Here is a 20881-nt window from a genome sequence, read left to right as displayed (position 1 = left end):
TTTTTATGATGTTTTAAAGTGTTTTTAGTGCTTTTGTTTGCTGCCCTGGGCTCCTGTTGGGAGGAAGGGCTGGATATAAATCAAATAATAATAAATAAATAAATCGAGGTGCATACATTAGTGTTTAAAGCCCTAAATGAGTTAGGTGCCAAAATATCTGAAAGACCACCTCTTTCTTTACAGACCCTCTTGGGTTAATACCAGCAGAGGGGGGTCCTCTTGGTAGTTAGAAGCTCAGGGAATAGTGACCCGGGAGAGAGCATTCTCTGTGGCATCCCCTAAGTTGTAGAACTCCCTCCCTAGAGGTACATCTGGCAACTTCACAGTACAGGTGAATGCTGAAGATGCACCTCTTTACCCTGGCCTTTGACACCTAAGAGGTCCTTTTTAAAAGTCTACCCTACTTTTGTAATTGTAAGTTGTTTTAAGGATATATTTTAAATTGTTGTAACCCACCCTGGGACCTCAAGGTGAAGACAGGTAATAAATTAAATTATTAGTAATAATATTTGAATACAATAACATTCCTGCATCTGTTTAATGTGTATCCTGTTTCCTAAAGTTCAGGGGGGAAATCATGGGCACAACCAAGCATAACTTTTTAAAGTGATGACTAGGACTTTGGGAGGTATCCAGGTAATTCGTTCCATCAGTACAAGGAACCCCCTAAATCTCTTCTGAAGTTTTCCCAAACCAAAATTTCCAGAGCAATTTTAGGGAGGGTGTGCTCATGGGGAGAAGAGATGGGGGGAGAGGTTCTGTTGTGCAAGCTTAAATCCTCGTGCTAATAGTCTTTCCCAGCTAGTGGGCCACCAGATGTTGTTGGACCACAACTCCCATCAGCCTCAGCCAGCATTGCCAGTGGTCAGGAAAGATGGGAATTGTGGTCCAACAACATCTGGTGGCCCACTAGTTGGGAAAGGCCGTGCTAACAGCACTGCATTGGATAAAACCCTCTGTCACGATTAACTTAAATCCCATTAATTTCTGTGTGATTATATTGTGACTATCTTTGGTTAGATCTTGTGTGTTTTAAAGTTGGTACAATGCAAAGGTAAACTGGATTTTAATTCCTTCATGGTTGCTTCTGCCTTTCAGCTGTTGGTCTTGCTCTCTGTGTAGTTGCAATCCTAGTTAAAGCCTTAAAAGAGACTGTAAAAACGATATTTTAAAAAGCATGAAGCATGTTGTAGTGTACATCAGGTGTTCTAAAGTGATAAAAAGTATTCTGTTCTGCTAGAGCAGCCTTTCCCAACCAGTGTGCCTCCAGATGTTGTTGGACCACAATTCCCATCTTTCCTGACCATTGGCAATGCTAGCTGAGGCTGATGGGAGTTGTGGTCCAACAACATCTGGAGGCACACTGGTTGGGAAAGGCTGTGCTAGAGTGCAAAAACTCAAGTGGCTCAACCTTACCCTGTTGCGAGAATGTTCATTGAGTGAAAATTAGTTTGTCATGTTACTTCACTGCAAGTTAATATTAATAGTACTATTTTTTTCCTAACAATTTTACAATCTTTGTCCTTTAGAGCTTTAAAGTTGATATCCAGGACCTTGAATTGGGCTCTTGGGTTAACTGGTAGCAAGTGCACATAAGGTAGAACAAGTGTAATGGACTTTCTATAGCCCTAATCCAAATGTTGGTGGCAGAATTAAGCGCCAACTGCAGTTTCCAAGCCATCTTTAAAAGCAGTCCCACATATATCATCCAAATGGGAGGCATGCCATTATTGTATGACTGATTAATTATAAGCAAGTGGATTATGCCTTTACTAACATCACATGCTTGACAGTGAAGGTCAAATAATGAACTTCTCCATTCTGATTATTAGTTTTTGCATTTAATGTCATTTATATATACATTTTTCCTTTTCAGGGAATGGCAATGCTCTGTGAAACAATAGAAGAGTGTTGGGATCATGATGCAGAAGCTCGGTTATCAGCAGGTTGTGTAGAGGAACGGATTATTCAGATGCAAAGACTAACAAACATTATAACAACAGAGGACATTGTGACTGTGGTCACTATGGTGACAAATGTAGACTTTCCTCCCAAAGAATCCAGTCTATGATAGTTACACTGGTCACACATCTTGACCAATAAGACTCTGATCTGGAGCTGCTAAGCTAATGGGCCTGTTTCTGGTCAACAGTTTCTGCGTGAAATGTGGAATGGTAAGACTGTCTTCGGAGCATCAGTAGGAAGACTTCTCCTTGCCCTACTCCAGACATGGATCCAGGAGACTTCCTGCATTCCTTGCTTACGCCTGAAGGAAGTGGGATTGAGAAAATGGCAAAATAATGTTTCAGAAACTTATTTGAAGAACATGGACCTATACTGGCTAGTCAAACATTTTAAAAGCTGACATTGTATTTCTTAATATGTCAGAAAAAGACTAATTCCTTAAAATGAACTACTGCTATTTTTTTTAAATCAAACATTTCATTTCAGATTTAAGAAAAAGGGTAACTTGTTTTTATTGCATTTGTTGTTGTGTTTATATAAATGACTATTGTAATGCCAATATGACACAGCTTGTGAATGTTTAGTGTGCTGCTGTTCTATGTAATCAAAGTGGGATCTAGCAAAAAGGCTTCCAAGCATTACTTAACCTCCCTCAACAAGGTATACCTCAGTTCCACCTATGCTAAATTGACGACACTAACAAAACTGAAATAATCAATTGGTCTGAATTTTGTAAAAGATGTATTACAGATTCAGTGTTTTTTTTAAGTAAAAAGATGGTAAGCTGTGCATGCCAACGGTCAATGGCCATTCCTAAAACTGGTGTTAGCCTTTCCGTGTTCTAGCTTGTGTAGAAAAAAAAGTATTGTTTGAAATGGCAAACTTCCCCAAATTTTAGTTTAAAGCTTTATTTTACCTCCAGTTCCCAAAATATTGCATACATTTATTTTACTAAATATTATTTAGGTTTGCTGTGTCTGACGATATTTTGACAATTTAAGCATGTCTCTTTTAAAATTTTAATTTTATGTGAGCTATGGCACTGGAAAGCTCTTAATTTTAATTCAAGGAATATTTTTTCAATTTATGTATGTTAATGTTCTGCCTAGTGTATTTTCTGTTTCATTAAACAGGATACAGTTTCCACTGTATCACTGTTTCAGGATCACCTCAGGAAGCTTCATTACCCAGAACTCCTCACTCTTCATGTGTTGCCTCTTGCAGCTTCACATCACTTGATTTTTGGTGCCGACTTGTCAGAGTAATATTTGTTTGTGATGCATAGGTTTACCCTATGGTCACACAAAAAAACCTAAAAATAAATCACACATTTTCTCTCAAAATATGCTTGCCATCAAATATGCAATTATTTCTGTAGAGATTATAATGTAGCACAGTCTAGCAAAAAACAAACCCTACAACTTTAAAATACTGTATTCAAGAGTTATAGGCACTTAAGATGTCAAGCCTTACCTTGAAAACTCTAGCAAATGGGCAGTAAGTAGACAGGTGCCAAAGTACTTCTCAAAAGTAATAATACATTAGAATTATTGATCAACTACATCTATACAGGCCAAAGTAAGTTAACTGTCTATAGGTGAAGTACTGAACCAACAGTAGCCAGTATTATGAGATTCTGGTCAGGTGCATTAGATTTGTAAAGATGTTTTTTTAATGTCACAATCAGAAGTTCACTGTGAATGTTCTCTTAACAGTTATTTAAACCACAGTGTCTTCTTATGTACCAAATCTCTGGGAATAAAGAATTATTAATTTTGGTCACCAAACTCTACTAGGAAGAACACTAATAGCAGAGTTGTTTTGTGTGTAACTGGCATACCACCCAGAGTGATTTTCTTTTTTAAAAAATCATGGTTTTATAGTAGCCATAAGAACCCCATGCCCTAATTGGGTTACAAATACGGTTGTGTGCAATTGCTAATTTTCTTTGTTGACAAACAAAGGGGGACTTTGAATTGTAAATTTTTAACACTAAGATTAATTATTTGCTTGCTTTTAATTTTAGGGTTTGATATAGCAGCTCCAATTCAACAAGTCATGCCTAGAATGGTTGATATGTCTGGTTTCTCTTCAAAATGAAAATTCTTATACTAGGACAACATAGAAACCATATCAGTGATTATCCCAAAACATGTAAATACAAGAACAACTTCTAGTTGAAAACACAGATGCCATATTTGGAGAATCTACTCTAAATTTTCAGCAGCTTTCCATCAAACACTAATTTCCACCAATATGACCCCTGACCCAGGTGGGAACTTCTTTCTTAGGTATTTTTTGCTAATACATAGATGTTTGCATACAGCAAAAAATCATCAAAATTTGACAATCAAATGCCGTGATGTCTTCATCTTTTTTTAAAATGACTTGAGATTCCTAAATAAGTACCTGTATTCAGATTTTTAAAGAGAATTGTGCGGCATTGTTCAGGAAAAAGTGTTCTTAATTTTTAAAAGCTATTTTGGTAGAATCTGTGAAATTGCAAAAATTCACCAAACTGTGTTGATCCATATCTGAGATAAGATCTTGCAGAGAACCTCAGCATCTTTGTTTCCAACTCGTACAGAAAATGTAGAGGTGGGCAAGTTTTTTAAATGCTTAAGCCAAGACCCACAAATAAAGCCACATATGAAAAGAAAAAAAAGGCTGAGCTAGGATGCTCTGCTTTCTGGCAGATATTGTGACCATTGTTGCTTTTTGTATTTGAATCATACAGCTTGTGTGGCTCTGGTCAGCTCTGGTGGTTTACCTTGTATTTTTGACTTGTGAAGAAAAGCTAGGGCCATAGCTCAAGCTTCCAGTTGTCCTTTGGTTTGCCTGTATCTACTTAGTTGGCTGCCATATTAATTGCCACAGGATTTAACAGATTAGCCAGTTTTGTGATCAACGCAAAAGTCTAAACCCCGCAATACCTTTTCAGTTTGTGTTAGATGCTAAGAACTTATATCACATGATGCATGACTACTCTTTGTACAGTTGCTACTAAATATAACTTAGCATTTCAAAACAGATTGTACCTCGTAATTGTTGGAGTTCTTTGAACTAGCGTTCTCATTCATGGTGGTATTCTGAAAATGAGTCTGGATTAAAATCCGTAACGTTATACCTTCTTTGATAGCAAAATCCATGTGGAGTAGCTCTTGCATAACTAAGGTGTAATCAGATGATGTAGTAGTAATAAATATTGTTCATACTACAGTTCTACAGAATAAATTGCTGATTGTAGTTTAACAAAGTGAGGTGACTGATTGGTTGACCTTTTTCCAGTTTTCTCTTTTTAACCTTTTTAATGCATTTTTATTAGGAATATTTGGTATAAGATACAGAAAGCTATGTACAGGATTATGAGCAAATGATAATAGTATCCTTGTTGGAACACCATTTACCTCAAGATACTCAACCAGCAGTACGTTTTTTTAGTGCACACTCTGTCCATATAAGATGTTACCTCTCAAGATATTGGTAAGCAATTATTTTAGCTTTACTCTGTACTTGTCAGTGTTCTCGGCACAGGTTGTTGTACTACTGTCAAATTGCTCTTGCTATTTTTTGGCAAGTATTTAAAAAGAAAATAACCCCCATTCTGGATAAAAGTGATTGTGAAATATTGTATAAATAAAATGTATGCACTCTTTCCTTATTCCCACAAAGATGAATAAAAAATTGACTACTAAGATTTGCATACTTTCCCCCCAATTCTTCAAAATAAAATACTTTGAATTTATGTAAACTGGATGACATCTGATAACGTGTTAGCAGACATCTGCTTGCACAACAATATTTATGCTTTCTCTGCTTCCAACTTTCAGGTTTTGGGGGAGGAGAGGAAGGGGAAGTGTTTGCACAAGAGGCGAAGTCCACTGCACAATCACGTGGGGGCATAACCAGATTATATTTCCTGGAACTTGTTCTGCCATTTGGAAGGGGTTAAAAATCATCCTTAAAAAAAAATCAGCCTCTATATATCAACAGATGACTATGGTTGATTTTTTCCTCCCCCCATATAAAAAAATTCTTAAGTTTATAACAAAGTTAATTAGTAGTAAATGGTTCTGCTATTCAAGTTTTAAATTAAGAGAGCAAAGCATTTTTAGATATTTCGACTCGCCCTCACACAATTATAATACCATGAGAGGAGAAGCAGGACTGCACTCACTGTGTCCTCATAGTGCATCACTGCCACTTTCCATACGTTGGAGGGGAAAGGCCTGTAATAGGGAACATGTTCTAGAGTGTAGGTGTTCCAGCAGATTTTGAACCTTGTTTGCCCAAATAGAGCTCATAAATTTGAAGAACACATGTCTAGAGCTCTGGCTGGTACCAAGGGAGACAAACTAAAGACTAGTTTAGAATCTGGCTCCAATATATAATGAATTCTGACTGTCCATAAACAGTCACAGTACCTCAGTCCTGCGATTGCCGATTGTATGGATATACTACATGGATCAAAAGACACAGAACTGGCCTTCTATGAAGCTATTACATTACTCACAGACCCTGCTCCATACTCTCTTGCATCCTTGGAAGAGGGTGCAATGCCATTAGCCCTCAAGGAGGCCATAATAAAGCCCATCTTGAAAAAGTCCTCCTTGGATCCTCAAGAGTTGAATAACTTCCGCCCAGTCTCTAATCTACCATTCTTGGGCAAGGTGATTGAGCGAGTGGTGGCCAAACAGTTACAGACACACTTGGAGGAAGCAGATTATTTAGATCCATACCAATTGGGCTTCAGGACAGGACATGGAACTGAAACGGCCTTGGTCGCTCTGGTAGATGATATGAGGAGGGCATTGGATAGGGGAGAATATACCTTCCTTGTCCTCCTGGATCTCTCAGCGGCTTTTGATACTGTTGACCACGGTATCCTGTTAGATCGCCTGGAGGGATTGGGTATAGGGGGCACTGTTTTACAGTGGCTCTGTTCCTATCTCTCAGACAGGCGTCAACGGGTGGCATTGGGGGATGAGGTGTCAGACCCTTGGCCTCTCAATTGTGGAGTACCACAGGGTTCTATCCTCTCCCTCATGCTATTCAACATCTATGTAAAGCCGCTGGGGGCCATCATCAGGAGTTTTGGGCTGCAGTGTCACCAATATGCGGATGACACTCAGCTCTATCTTTAAGTCCTCACCAGAGTTGGCTATGGAGACCATGTCCAAGTGCCTGGAATCTGTAAGTGGTTGGATGGGAAGGAATAGGCTGAAACTAAACCCTGATAAGACCGAGGTGTTGCTCGTGGGAGACAAGGGAAGGCTGGGAGACATAGACCTGATGTTCGATGGGGTAAGATTGCCCCTGAAAGTCCAGGTCCGCAGCCTCGGGGTCATTCTTGACTCCCAGTTGTCCATGGAGGCTCAGATTTCGGCAGTGAGCCGGGCAGCTTGGTATCAATTACATCTGATACGAAGGCTGCAACCCTACCTTCCTGTCCATTTGCTCCCATGGGTAATACATGCCCTGGTCTCCTCCCGCTTAGACTACTGTAATGCGCTCTACGTGGGGTTACCCTTGAAAACGGTCCGGAAACTACAGCTGGTACAGAATGCGGTGGCACATTTGAGTAAGAACAGCCGTCGCCGTGATCACATTACTCCGGTGTTAAGAGATCTACATTGGCTGCCAGTTGTTTACCGAGCCCAATTCAAGGTGTTGGTATTGACCTTTAAAACCCTATACGGTTTCGGCCCAGTTTATCTGAAGGAGCGCCTCCAGCATCACCAATTATGCCGCCTGACAAGATCAGCCACACAAGACCTTCTCTCGGTCCCACCAGTTAAACTAGCTAGGCTGGTGCGGACTAGAGAGAGGGCATTTTCGATCGTGGCTCCCACCCTCTGGAACTCCCTCCCGTTTGATCTTCGCCATGCCCCCTCCCTGTCAAGCTTCCGCTGGACCTTGAAGACCTGGTTGTTCAGGCAGGCCTATGGGATTTCTGGGGTGGGTTAGTCTTTTAACTGTTGTTATTAACTGGTGTTTTATTAATTACTGGTTATGGTCCTTTTATATTGTATTTTATCGTAATTTGTTCGTCGCCTAGAGTGGCCGTTCACTCAGCCAGATAGGCGACTCAAAAATAAAATTTTATTTATTATTTTATTACTCTTCAAGCACTCTTACCTGGATGGAATGAGAAGTGTGTGTGGGTAGAAGCCTCTGACTTTACATAGCAGGCATGCAGTCTACTGTACACCCCATGTAATAAAGCCTTATGGTTGCCACCAGCATTCATATGCTGTCATCAAATTGGCATAATCCAATCACATCCAAAGCAACTAGGATTGCAAAGTAAAGTGGCAACATGCTCACCTGCAAACATTTGCCACTCTAAATTGCATCTCCTGCTGATGTCATTGCAAATGATATTTGAAGAAAGTTATGCTGTTATGTTCAGTTGGTGCCTTGCATATTAGCATCGGCTATAGAAGTGGGGATTCCTCATAAGGCAGGGACAGGACACCTGTGGCCCTCCAGCTGTTGCTGGACTACTACTCCCATTATCCCTCACCTGACCATGATGGCTGGGGCTAATGGGCAGTAGAGTTTAACAGTAATTGGTGGGTCATATGTTCTCCCCTGCTAGTCATAAATAGCACTGATCAAGACACCTTTTCTCTCACTACTGCTTAAGAAAGTGTAGGTGCATAAGCAGCTTAGAACTTTAATTTTTTCCAGTCTTTTCATGTGGTGGTTCTGTATTATTGAATAAGCCAATTATCAAACGTACATACAGCTTTACAATGGCTTGACAAATATAGCCAGCTGACACCCTGCCCCTAGCTCTGAAGTCAGTGGTGTGTTCCAGCCCCTTCTGCTATAAAACTGCTAAAGAGAATAAATACTGTCCAGTTGCGTACAGCAGACAGATAATAGCTGCACCATGCAGGTGTATAAAAAGGTGGATTAATGAATCCCATTCAGTTAAACATTTAACTGTCTTTTTCCCCACTGTTATTTACTCTTTATTCAATTTGGAGAATTTCTATAGAACTTAGGCTGCAATCCAATGCACACTTACCTGGGAGTATGTCCCAGTGAACTTAATGGAACTTACTTCTGAGTAGACGTGTTGGATTGCAGCCCTAGTCTCCGCTCTTACAAGTGTAACATTCTGTATTTATATATGGGGATGAACAGTTGTTTTGGAATTTAAAAAACACTACTCAAAGAAAATGAAGCATGCATATACTGCAAGGGCACATGAGGCAATTTCGAAGTAAGTACTAAGCAACCAAGTTTAATTCTTACCAATGGGTGTCTAGTTACAGCTTTTTTGCAGTCACTGTTGGTAATACAGATCTATTACAAGTGTTTCAAGACCAACTAGCTCCGAGGAGCCTGCTACTCTTGAAACTTCTATGAGCTAAATGGATTTTTAACAACGATCTAACGTAATCTAGCAGTAAAGGCTACAGTGACTTTCTACAACACATGAGAGAAGAGAAGAGATGGTGAAAAAAGTACAGTAGGGCCCCGCTTTACAGTGCTTTGCTTCTCGGCACTTCGCTAATGCGGCGGTTTTGAATTGTGTCCATGTCCCATATGTTCGGCGCTTGTTCCGTTTTTGTGGCAATTTTGTGGCATGATGCAAATTGATGGCACCCGACACCCTGAACGTGTCACCAGAGCTTGGAAACATTCCTTTTTTAAACTACAGTTGGGCTGATGGAAGTTGTAGTTCAAAAAAGACATTTCCAAGCTCTGACGATGCGCTCAGCAGCTAAGTCCAAGAAGGGTGTCTGGTGCCATTTTATTGTCAAGGGAGGTGGCAGAGGGTGAGCAAGCGCGTGAACAGGCAGGGGGGAGAGCGAGCGGGCAAGGGAGAGCAAGCGGGCAAGGGGGAACGAGCGAGGGAGGCAGTGGAGAGTGAGGGAGTGCACAAACGGGGATGAGTGAGGGAAGCGGCAGAGAGCACGCAAGCGAACAGGCAGGGGGGAGGACAAGCGGGCAAGGGGGGATGAGCAAGGGAGCCGGCGGAGGGCGAGTGAGCGAGCAGGTGTGGGTGGGTGGGCAGCTCCCTCCCTGCTATCCACAAGGGCGAGTGAGCGGGGGGAAGAGAGCGATGCACAGAAAGCAGAATGTTGATCAGCTGTTGTGGGGGGAGCTTCAGGGGCCAAGCGCTGTCAGCTGATCAATGTTCCGCTTTTTGACGATTTTTGCTTTATGGCAGGGGTCTGGTCCCTAAGCTGCCGTATAAGTAGGGCCCTACTGTACGAAAGTTAGACTGGGCCTGCATACACCTGTTTTTTGAGGTATGGCAGGGAGGGGTTCAGTATCTTTTGAAGACAATGTTTTACATTAGTAGTACACCACACAGAGTTCTTGCATTCTAAGGTAGCCTACTCCAGCCTGATGCTCTCCAAGTGGTGGTGAACTACAAAACTCCTTTCATTTCTTGGCCAATCCATTTGGGGCTGTTGAGAGTTGGAGTCAATCTAGAGGGCACCACATTGGAGAAAGACCCTGCAAAGCAGGAGCTACATGAAAGTCCCTATTGGACTAGTAAGACTCTCCAAACGTAAGCATCACCATTTAGCTTGGCCACAGAGCAGCTCAATAAATTTGAAACAAAGTTCAGCAGTTTGTTAGTTTACTAGCTGTTCTTAGGGATAGTCAAAATTATTGTTAAAGCTGACTTCTCTTGCTTTGAGTAGTGAAGGCTTAGAGCTACCTCCAAAGAAGATTCAAGTTCTACACTCTAATATTCTTCCAGAGTAAATTGTGCTGCAGGTTCATATATTTAATCCACACACATGTACTTGCGTTGATATTTTTGTTAATTATAGTCCCCATCCTGCTTGAAGGTGGGAGGCAAAATACCTACAGAAGAAGGAAGGGACACAAGGCGTTCCTAACCACCAACACAGTTAGGCAACCAGACCAAATTACATCTACACAGAGTGTAGTTCTATAGTTGTTCTACTACAATTTCAATCAACACTTTAATGGAACATGTTTTTTTTAGAAGTTTAAGATGTTTGCTTATACTCTTTATGAATAACTATTACAGCATCACAAAATAAATCTTCAGGAAGTTGATGGTACATTAAGAAAAAACACTGTTTTACTGAAGTTTAACAAAACATGGCTGGTAATCTAGCAGAAGACTCTGCTGCCTTAAAACAGCAGAAGACTGACATGATTAGAGAATATTTCCCTCTGCTGTCTTAAAACAGCAACATTTTCCTTTATACATAGACTAGGCAATGACAGAGATATCTAAACAGAGCTGTACGCAATGTCATTCAGAGCAGATCCCTTGAAATTAATGGACCCAAATTAGTAATATTCATTTCTGTGCAGACTGAAATTCACTTCTTTGGACCATTAACAAATAAAGCAAAGAAAAAAAGGCTACACGTTTTAGTCAAGTACATTGCGTAGACGAAGAAAAACATTGTTTATTTTAAAAGGGCATATTTCAATTGGTAACAATGATTTGTCATCTGGTTAATAAGTAATCAAGTGTCACTTTCAGGAGGTCAATCAAAAGTTCCAAGTCCAAAATCAATTAACTGAAGATGTTGCCCATTGTTTGACATCTGTTGGGCAATTTGGGTAAACCTGCAGAGCATCCATAATTTGACTGTTATCCAAAAGCAGTTTCATTAGCAAGTATTCTCTCTGTGCACACACAGAGGGTCCTTCTACAGGTTTTATCAACTCAAGATGCATCAAGTGTTCAAAAGCCTAAAAATGAAAGAATCCAAACAAGTCATAAATAGAATCATTTCCCACTATTCACAAGATGAGAAAAAAAATGTAATTTCAATGTAAACTGTATCTTGTGTTTACACTGATATTAAAGATATTTAGTAGCACAGTATAATGTAAAATTAAATTAATATCCATCTAAATCTGGCCACTATTTTAGGTTATTAATTTAGTTTCTTTTCAAATATTCAGTCATGAAAGATATTTCATATTCACGACAAGAAGCTATATGTATGCACATGATGTTCACTAGAGGGCAGCACAATACCAGACAATAAAAGAAGGTGCACAGACAATGACATCAATGCAAAGCCAAAGTGCATAATCCCCAACATCCAGAACCTAATTTTCTGAAAAACTAGGGTAAAATCTAGCATTTACAGTACTTCTATCACACTGATTTCAAACTATTTAGCTCCAGAATAGTAAAACAACAGTTTTCCAAAGTATATAAGTAAGTTACATACCTTCATAACAACAGGCTTCTCAAAACTGTACACTGTATGTGCCTTCCTCTGAACAAACTTCTGATACTCTGTATGAACATAAATACAAGTTATATTACACCTGTTTTAGAGGTAATAAACCAATTGGTTTGAAAAGAATCGGAAGTAACCTTACCATTATAAACCATCTGAAAATTAAACGGTTCTTCTTCATAAGTATCATTTAAATGTTTCATAGCTATTATGAGGCAGAATTCCAGCACAGACAGACCTGTGAGAGAAAGAGGACAATTCTTCATAGTTATTTTCATGACAGTATAGCTTTTAAGGTGTCTAATCTAAAATGTTAAGAGGAGTTTAAAACTATTTTCAAAATATATTGTTATTTCTCCTTCCTGTAAGCGTTCAAAATGAACGCTAAATTTCAAAAGCTAGCACAGTAAAGTAAGTTTACTTGTTCAAACCTATCTCTAACCCAGGCATTATATCCTAGTAGATTGTTTTACCCCAAGGTGAGAGGCTGTTGGGTAGGACCTGGGGTTACTCTTGGATCTAGTTACATTGTGCAAGACTCAGGTTATCTCTATGGATAGGAATGCCTTTTACCAGCTTCTGCTGCAGCAGTTTCTAGATTGGAATAGCTTGGCTATAGTGGCTGAAGCACTGGTAACCTCAAAGACAGACTACTGTAGTACACGCTATGTTGGGCTACTCTTGAAGCTGGCTGGAAGCTGGATTTGGTGCAGAATTTTGCAGCCCTGTTGCTATTGGCTACCCACAACACCTGTGTTGAGGGAGCAAAACTGGCTGCCAGTACTCCGAGGTCTTGCTATTATTATATAAAACCCTAAGCAACACGGAACCAGCGTTCTCAAAAGATTGTCTTATTCTCCTGCCTGAACTTTATGATCTACCCACTGGGACATGTCTGACGATGCCTGGGAGTGTCAAGACTGCCCTCAACAGCAAACTGCATTTTGTGTGGTGGTACTGGGATTATGGAACTCTCTACCTAATGAAATGAATTTAAGACTTGATTACTGCAGAAAGACTTTTTACAAAAGTGATTTACTGTTTTTATAACTTTCTTGACAGGTGACCCATTCTGTACTTCAGTTTCTTTAACGTAATGTGCTTTGATTTTATGTTTTGTTTTTACTTGAGATCTTTTACTCTGCATGGATGTATTTTATATCAGTTTGCAATACAGAAATGAACAATGTATCAAGAGATCTTCCTTGAAAAGAACAGCAACACACAGCTCTGCATGCAGGTGACAAGGTATCAGTAAGCACATTTATGAAGTTTTAAATATACACAGCTGTTCTTTCCACATTTTTCTAGAGGAAAATGCAATGGAGTTTGAGCGAGAAGGAGCATGCTGAACTTCAGGATGTCAGGCACTGTGGAAGTGTGAGGGAAGCACTGGAAAAATACACCAGCCAAGACAAAACAACAGTTATCAGTACTAAAACCATCACCACATAGGTCTGGTTCCAGAGTTGCCCAGAGCAGAACTGAACGCTCCTATGAGCAGAAGGGAGGCGGCGGCAATTTTTGCCAGTTCCCTCTCTCCCCTGCAGTCCCCTAAAAATCCACTACGAAGGGTTAGGGAATCCTCTGAAGTAGGAGGTTGCAGGGATAAGGAGAAACTGCCTCCTTTCTACAGCAAAGAGCCTCTGCTGGATCAGAGTAGCTTCCATAAAATGGAAGAACCCCTTCTATTTGCATGTAAGATTGCAGAAGACACAACAGCCTAAGGCTGACCATGTACGGTTAAGAATTTCTGAACCCAAGCAGTAGGCTCATAATGTTTGTTAATCAGGGAGAAGTTTCCAATTTTAGACTGGACACAACTATGGTTAGTTTGCCCCATTTGGGTATCACTGAGAATCTGGAGATGCAGGAAAGAACTAGAGCATGCAAGGAGAGGAGGAAGCACCCAAGCACAGAACATGCTCCAAGCAGTCAAACCATGATTTTGGACATGCTGTCCCAATTGAGTCAAAGAAGCTAGGCTACATCAAATGTTTCCATCCTGTGTATTTTAGAACTTCCAGATTATCTACATGGAAGCTCACATACTTTCAAGATGGTAAGCAAATATTGTCCTCTTACCATGCAGAATATTTGCTTTAGAGTCCATTCTGCAGAGTTTCCCTGATTCAAGAAGGTCTGATGCATTAATATATGGGTGAGATACAGTTATACTATTTGAAGCAAGCATCTAAAGACAAAAATTTTAAAAAATCTATTTAACTTATTGCTAAGCATAGTCTATAATTATTTCCAATAGAAAACGTGTTAGAGCAATCAACTGAGAGCAATACTGCAGATCCCAACCTACAATGCTATACATTGGTTGCAATGACCAGTTTTAACACCTCTGACAATTTTACACCTAATTTTACTATTCAAAACAGATTTACAGATTAAGTAATCTTGTAAACAATACACAGTGCTCATGAGGCAACCACAAAATCTAATGCAATGCTTATTAAACCAACAATTTAAGACTTAAGTCCAATTTGACTGCATTATAAAGACGACTACCCTTAACACAGATTCAGCTTGGAGATTAGAACATTGGCATGTACAGTGAAGGTTTCTTCTGGTTAGTGTGTGAATGCCTACTTGCTAAGTAAGCAGGGAATCATGTGACTTGGCTTTTTTTGAACTATGCCCTCTGTGAAGAAGTTCATCCCCAGGTTCTAGACCATGGCCAAGACTGTAGCAGAGAAATACTATTTTCTTAATTTTCCTCTATAAATGTGAGTTATGACAGAGGCACTGAAGTGGCGAGGACCTCTTGTGGTGCAACTCTGAACAAAGCTGATGACCATCCATAAGAGTGAGGGCTCCTGGTGTAAAACAGCCACTGTTTTGTGTGGGAGGAACCATGGTTCAGTTTAAGTAGGACAGGGTATTTTCAGTCAGGAAGAGTCTACTAGGATTAGCAATGCTAGCTCCTTGAAAATCTTTCATGGAGATTCCAATTTGCTTACGAGGCTCATCAGCCATATGGAGGTTACTGGGGTTGCATCTAGCACTTCTTGCTACCATCTAGACACCAGTAAGACAGACGCCTTCAGTTTCAAGAGCTGAAGCTTCATCTCAGCAGGAATGGAAGAGGGACATCTCCCACTGCTTGAACTCAGTTTTTCTCTACCAGAAGTGAAGAGTGCCACAATATGCTTGATAAGGCTGCCCCCTCGATGTAGGCTTTGGACAATTTGACTGAGCTGTAAGCCACGAGCTCTGGTTGCTCCAGTCCTTTTATATACAGATAATGAAAAAACTGAGTAGAGGTTCCTTCAAAGTTTGGTGCAGCAATGCAGATTATGGCTTCTGTCACATGATCCCAACATTCTGCTTTCTTCTTTGTAGGCCTGTTGAGTGGGTGCTTCTCTGTTGACACCATGAAGAACAGAGAGAAGTGGAAAAGGGAAGAGCAAAAGAAGAAGAAAAAGCCACCTGCTTTTGTTTAAGATGTTATAGTGAAGGCACAAAAAGGAAAAAGATAAAGTAGAAGTTTCCCTGGGGCAAACAAAGAGGGGTAGTATTGGGGGGCAGGGGGGACTCCGTTAGAGAGAAGAACCTCGCATCTGTTCCTGTGGAAAGACAGGGAAGAACTGGGGAGAAGCTTTTTAGGAAAGGGCATAGTACAAAGAGTTAAGTCACAGGATTCCCTGCCTTCTGAGCAAGGAGGAGTTAACCTTGGATACCTCCCACACCAACATAAAACCTTGTTTTAAACCAGAGTTCCCCCTTTCAGACATAATGAACTCTTGCTTAGAGTAATCCAGGACATCCACACTAAAGCTAGCATGCAGGTAGAGTGGAAGCCTGGAATGTTATGTTCAAACCAGGCTAGAGATACAAGCTTAATAAACTTGTTTCTCTACCCAATGAGGTCTGTACAAATGCTGCACAGATAAAGGAAAAAATGTAGTAGTCATTTCCTAAATGTATCGTTCTTCTCATGGCAAATTTTTGGTTTAATCAGAATTTGAAATTTCTCCATGGTCTTAGGGTGGGACCTCTTAGACAGCAGACACACACCAAAAATAATAGGTGTCATGACAGTCAACAGGGACCCTTGAAATGCACCAGTAATGGCTGTGACTATCAGGGAATAACCCTGTAAATTATTTAAGACATTGCTGTATTTATTACAATCAAACTGTTGAAGTGCTTTGATTCACAGGTACATCACTGAAGTTGAACTATTTAGTTTGCAGAATTCTATTAGAACTTAGAGGTACAGACAAAAAGCATTACTGAAAATATATTTAACTTAAAATAAAGTATATAGGGAATCTTATGGTCTGTAGAACTTCGTAATATATTAGTCACTAAGTCAGAAGTTTGATTAGTGATCTAAGTGAACATACCTAAATCGAGGTTAATGCCAGTGTTACCTCAAAGTAGTTAATGAGCACTTAAATATTTTCAGACTAGTCTTGGGACCAGTTCACATTAATATATTTGGCATTCAATTCAGTAAGTCCTGGTTACAAACTTATATGGATAACTATAATAATAATAATAATAATTTAATTTTTAGGCCGCCTATCTGGCCGAAGCCACTCTAGGCGGCGTACATATTAAATTCAATAAAATACAAAATACAGTAAATAAAATAAATACAATAAAATACAAGTAATCAACAGTGACAGAATAGCAGCAATTGTAATACATAGCAACGGGCATTGAGTATATAATTAGCCCATCCCGATAGTCCCAAAGGCCTGACCAAACAGCCAAGTTTTTAATGCTCGGCGGAAGGTATCCAGGGAGGGGGCATGTCGAAGATCGAACGGGAGGGAATTCCAGAGAGTGGGGGCCGCCACCGAAAAAGCCCTCTCTCTAGTCCCCACCAACCTAGCTACTTTTGTTGGTGGGATTGAGAGAAGGCCCTGCGTGGCGGATCTTGTCGGGCGGCATAGTTGGTGACGCTGGAGGTGCTCCTTCAGATAAACTGGGCCGAAACCGTATAGGGATTTAAAGGTTAACACCAACACCTTGAATTGGGCCCGGAAAACTACTGGAAGCCAGTGTAGATTAAATAATACTGGTGTAATATGATCACGGCGACGGCTATTTGTAAGTAAACGAGCCGCCGCATTCTGTACCAGTTGAAGTTTCCGGACCGTTTTCATGGGTAACCCCACGTAGAGCGCATTGCAGTAGTCTAATCGAGAGGTGACCAGGGCATGTACTACCAGTGGGAGCTGATGAACAGGGAGGTAGGGTTGCAGCCTGCGTATGAGGTGTAGTTGGTACCAGGCTGCCCGGCTCACTGCCGAAATCTGAGCCTCCATGGACAGTCTGGAATCAAGAACAACCCCCAGGCTGCGGACCTGGTCCTTCAGGGGCAATTGTACCCCATTAAACCTCAGGTCAACAGGACCCAGCCTACCCCTGTCTCCCACAAGCAGTACCTCGGTCTTGTCAGGATTTAGCTTCAGCCTGTTCCTTCCCATCCATCCACTCACGGATTCCAGGCACTTGGACATGGTCTCCACAGCCAACTCTGGTGAAGACTTAAACGAGAGATAGAGCTGTGTGTCATCCGCATATTGGTGACACCGCAGCCCAAATCTCCTGATGATAGATCCCAGCGGCTTCATATAGATGTTAAATAGCATATAGATGTTAAATAATGCATGATTATGGAAATAGTTGTTAGAAATGCCTATAATCATGCAGCAAAAATGTTTTGTATGAACTGGTTCTTAGCAAGGATATTATATTCCAAAAAACACTGAATATAAGTTTTAAATGTAAGAAAATTCAGAAGTAATTCATGTTATTTATTTCTGAATGTATATGGCTAAAACCTTTGTCACTAGTAACATTCCCAGGGCAGCTTACAAGAGAGAATGAATGAAGATACAGGGTGGGATTCAGACTTCATCTTCTGCAGATGGATAAGCTCCTTCCACCCACAAAAGGTTTCTGATCCAGCAGAGATTACTTTTGCCATTTCCCCTCTCCAATTCCCCAACCCTCCACAACAGTGTGGGATGTGGTACTGGGGGATGCAGATGGAGCAGAGAATCAGCAAAAATCACCTTCTAGCTAGAACTCCACTCAGGGAATACTGCTGCTAGCAGGAGTGAAGTGGGGTTCCAATCTGCAGTATTACCGAACACTAACATTTACCACCAGGAATGGGCAAATGAAAGCATGTTAGAACATATTGTTTTCGTTTTGTTTTATATAGTAATTCTGCTCTCTCCATTCACAATTAGAATTATCATTTCCATGCCTAACAGTAACTAACTGTGGGTCAGAAAGTAATGGAACATTTCAAAGGTGGGGGCGCAAAGGAATAAAAGTGCCAAGATCTTCTTACCAACAACTTGAAGAGAGACCGCAGATCTTTACTATGATGGAATTGATTTTGCAGTACACCTTGCACCTTTGGGTCTTCTAAGAGAGACTAAAACATTTTTGTAAAAATCATTAATTTTTAAACAATCCATTCCAGTCTTTCTTCACTTAAAAACATCTTTATACAGTTGGTAATTTAAATGCTTTGTGTTATCTTAACATGAAAACCTGCAAGAGTCAGTGAAGATCACAAAAATATAATCTGTTACAATTTTCTAGAAGCAAACATGTATGTTGGCTTTAACAATTGGCTGACCTCTTTGCTCTCTCTATCATCTTTCAAGCATTACAATACTAATAAAATCTGTTATTTTCTGCCCAATTACAAAAGTTGAAACTTTACGCAAAATTAGTTTGTAGGGCAATGTCATTACATATGCATTTAAGAATCATCTTGTTTTGAGAATTTTATATAAGTATTTGAGAGGGTTCTTGTATACAAAATGATAAAGTTTACCATTGTTACTTTTTTTAATAGCGTTCGAGAACTTCATTCAAAAATCTAATACTGCAATTTTCAAACTAATATTTAACTACAGACATACAGACAACTCAACTACAGAACAGGCATGTTGGCTGCAGATGTCTGCATGACATGCTCATGGAGGCTGGTTTTGAAAACTGGATATAGAAAGGTAACGTAGCAAAATACCTTCAAGTAATACTTGATAAGCAAATATCCCACTCCTTTTAAAATTAAAAATTATGCATTGCATCCAGTGTTCCATGCGCAGAACTTCACTAATGCAGCGAGACTTCCCCTTCCTCTCCTGTCCCTCCCCCATGCACTCCCAAAATCTGCTCCAGAGGGTCCCCCAAACCTGATTTTGAGGGGATGCAGGAAGGGGGTGCTGAGGAGAGGAGGGGAAGTTCTGTTCCTCAAGTGGAAGCCTTGTACTAGTAGAAGAAGAAGGTTGGATACCATCCAAAGGCTTACTAAGAGAAGGGGTATTCTGCTTATGAAATTAGGCTTCCATACTTTACATGTCCCTCTTCAGCCCATGCTCCCCACCCCATTTTCTGCCTGGAACAGAATGAGCTAAAGTGTAGGGGCTGCAGTAGAAAGAAGGAAATCAGAAAAAAATGGAATCTTCTCTTGCATAAGCAGAAGTGACTTTCTGTGTAAGTATAATACCTTTGGATCCATGCATTATTTAAATTATATAATTATTACACAGCAAACAAGGATACCTGATTTCAATGTATTTGTTAAGTCACAAGAACAGTGTTACCCAGGAGTTTATTTCAAGATCTTCAGCAAGACAATTTCATTGCTTGTTTACTACTGGCTTTATTTCAACTACCTGTATGTTCTTATTCCATTTCTGAGTAAAGGACTTTTCTGGAAATTCTGGAGGCAGGGATAACTGTTCTTTACAAATATTCAGATATTTATTAAAATCGAATGAATTCATTAAGTATATTTGCCGGTGAGAAAATCTTGACTTCACTCTCTTCTCCATGAGTTCTAGAATATCCTAGTAATTACAAATTACAAAATTACAAATAGGTTAAATATTACCACTGAACACTCTAAGTATACAAGATTATAATTTCAAATGAACTGTTTTTTAACATATGCATTCAAGCTGCGATTCTGCAAAGCCAAGAAATGTTCAAACGTAATTCTGAGCTCAAGTCACAAGCTTATAAAGGAAAATGTGTTAGCCAAACTTGCCAGCAATCTATAAAGGTTTTGTATAGATTTCTTATATTTCCATTCTAGAGATTTATGACGCCCCGCTCGCCGCGCAGCTGACGAGCGGGACATGGTTGCTGTTGGGAGTGAAGACGCTGCCTCCATCTTTTAATGGGGCAATGTCGTGCATCACTCCTGTGATGTGAGCGCGACGCGCAGCGTGAGGGGCGGAGACTACAGTACTATTTAAGTCCAGCCGCCCCTCCTACCTTCCTCTTTTGCTGCGCGATGCCCGCCCCGCCCTCCCTCTTTCATGGTGTGCCTATGGGGTTGCTTCGGGGCCGAGTAGGAATTTTTATCCTGCCCACCCTCGTTGGCGGGCAGGCTTTTTGCCTGCTCCACACTATGGGACTGGGAGGGAATCGGGTTGGGGGTGTTGTGTTTAATAGGCAGATTCAGCTTATTTGGCTAATCAAAGTATTCAACAGGTCATGCCCCACAGGGCAATGTAGTTAGCACTGGTGCGGGAAGGTGCGGGAAGGGAAATAGGTAAGGATAGCTAGGTGGCCCCCCTAGGCACCTTTGGAGGTGATTGGCGGTTCTGGAAGTCTGTCTCTCAGGGCTTTACGGCTCGAGGGCAGGATATGGGCTGCTTCTGGGGCCAACTTATCCTCATCTACCCAGGGGTTATACGGCCCCG

At 40.5% G+C, this 20881-nt stretch overlaps 2 protein-coding genes across 8 annotated transcripts in view; one reads left to right on the top strand and one right to left on the bottom strand.

Moving 5' to 3' along the window:
* Positions 1 to 5697, top strand: part of ACVR2A (activin A receptor type 2A) — a 97432-nt gene extending 91735 nt beyond the window's left edge. For both annotated transcript variants that reach the window (XM_061608849.1, XM_061608848.1), the window contains exon 11: positions 1877 to 5697. In XM_061608849.1, coding sequence (XP_061464833.1) covers positions 1877 to 2071 — 195 coding nt within the window. In that variant the 3' untranslated portion in view covers positions 2072 to 5697. The remainder of the gene's footprint in view (positions 1 to 1876) is intronic.
* Positions 5698 to 11025: 5328 nt separating this feature from the next.
* ORC4 (origin recognition complex subunit 4) overlaps positions 11026 to 20881 on the bottom strand; it is a 33413-nt gene continuing 23557 nt past the window's right edge. For all 6 annotated transcript variants that reach the window (XM_061608845.1, XM_061608843.1, XM_061608844.1 and 3 more), the window contains 6 exons: positions 19847 to 20020; positions 18505 to 18591; positions 14262 to 14370; positions 12319 to 12414; positions 12165 to 12232; positions 11026 to 11673 (listed from right to left, as the gene is read on the bottom strand). In XM_061608845.1, coding sequence (XP_061464829.1) covers positions 11491 to 11673; positions 12165 to 12232; positions 12319 to 12414; positions 14262 to 14370; positions 18505 to 18591; positions 19847 to 20020 — 717 coding nt within the window. In that variant the 3' untranslated portion in view covers positions 11026 to 11490. The remainder of the gene's footprint in view (positions 11674 to 12164; positions 12233 to 12318; positions 12415 to 14261; positions 14371 to 18504; positions 18592 to 19846; positions 20021 to 20881) is intronic.

This window comes from Rhineura floridana, chromosome 2, assembly GCF_030035675.1.
Source record: "Rhineura floridana isolate rRhiFlo1 chromosome 2, rRhiFlo1.hap2, whole genome shotgun sequence".
Lineage (NCBI taxonomy): Eukaryota > Metazoa > Chordata > Lepidosauria > Squamata > Rhineuridae > Rhineura > Rhineura floridana.
The sequence above is the reverse complement of the archived record's forward strand: the minus strand, read 5'-3'. Positions and strand labels throughout refer to the sequence as shown.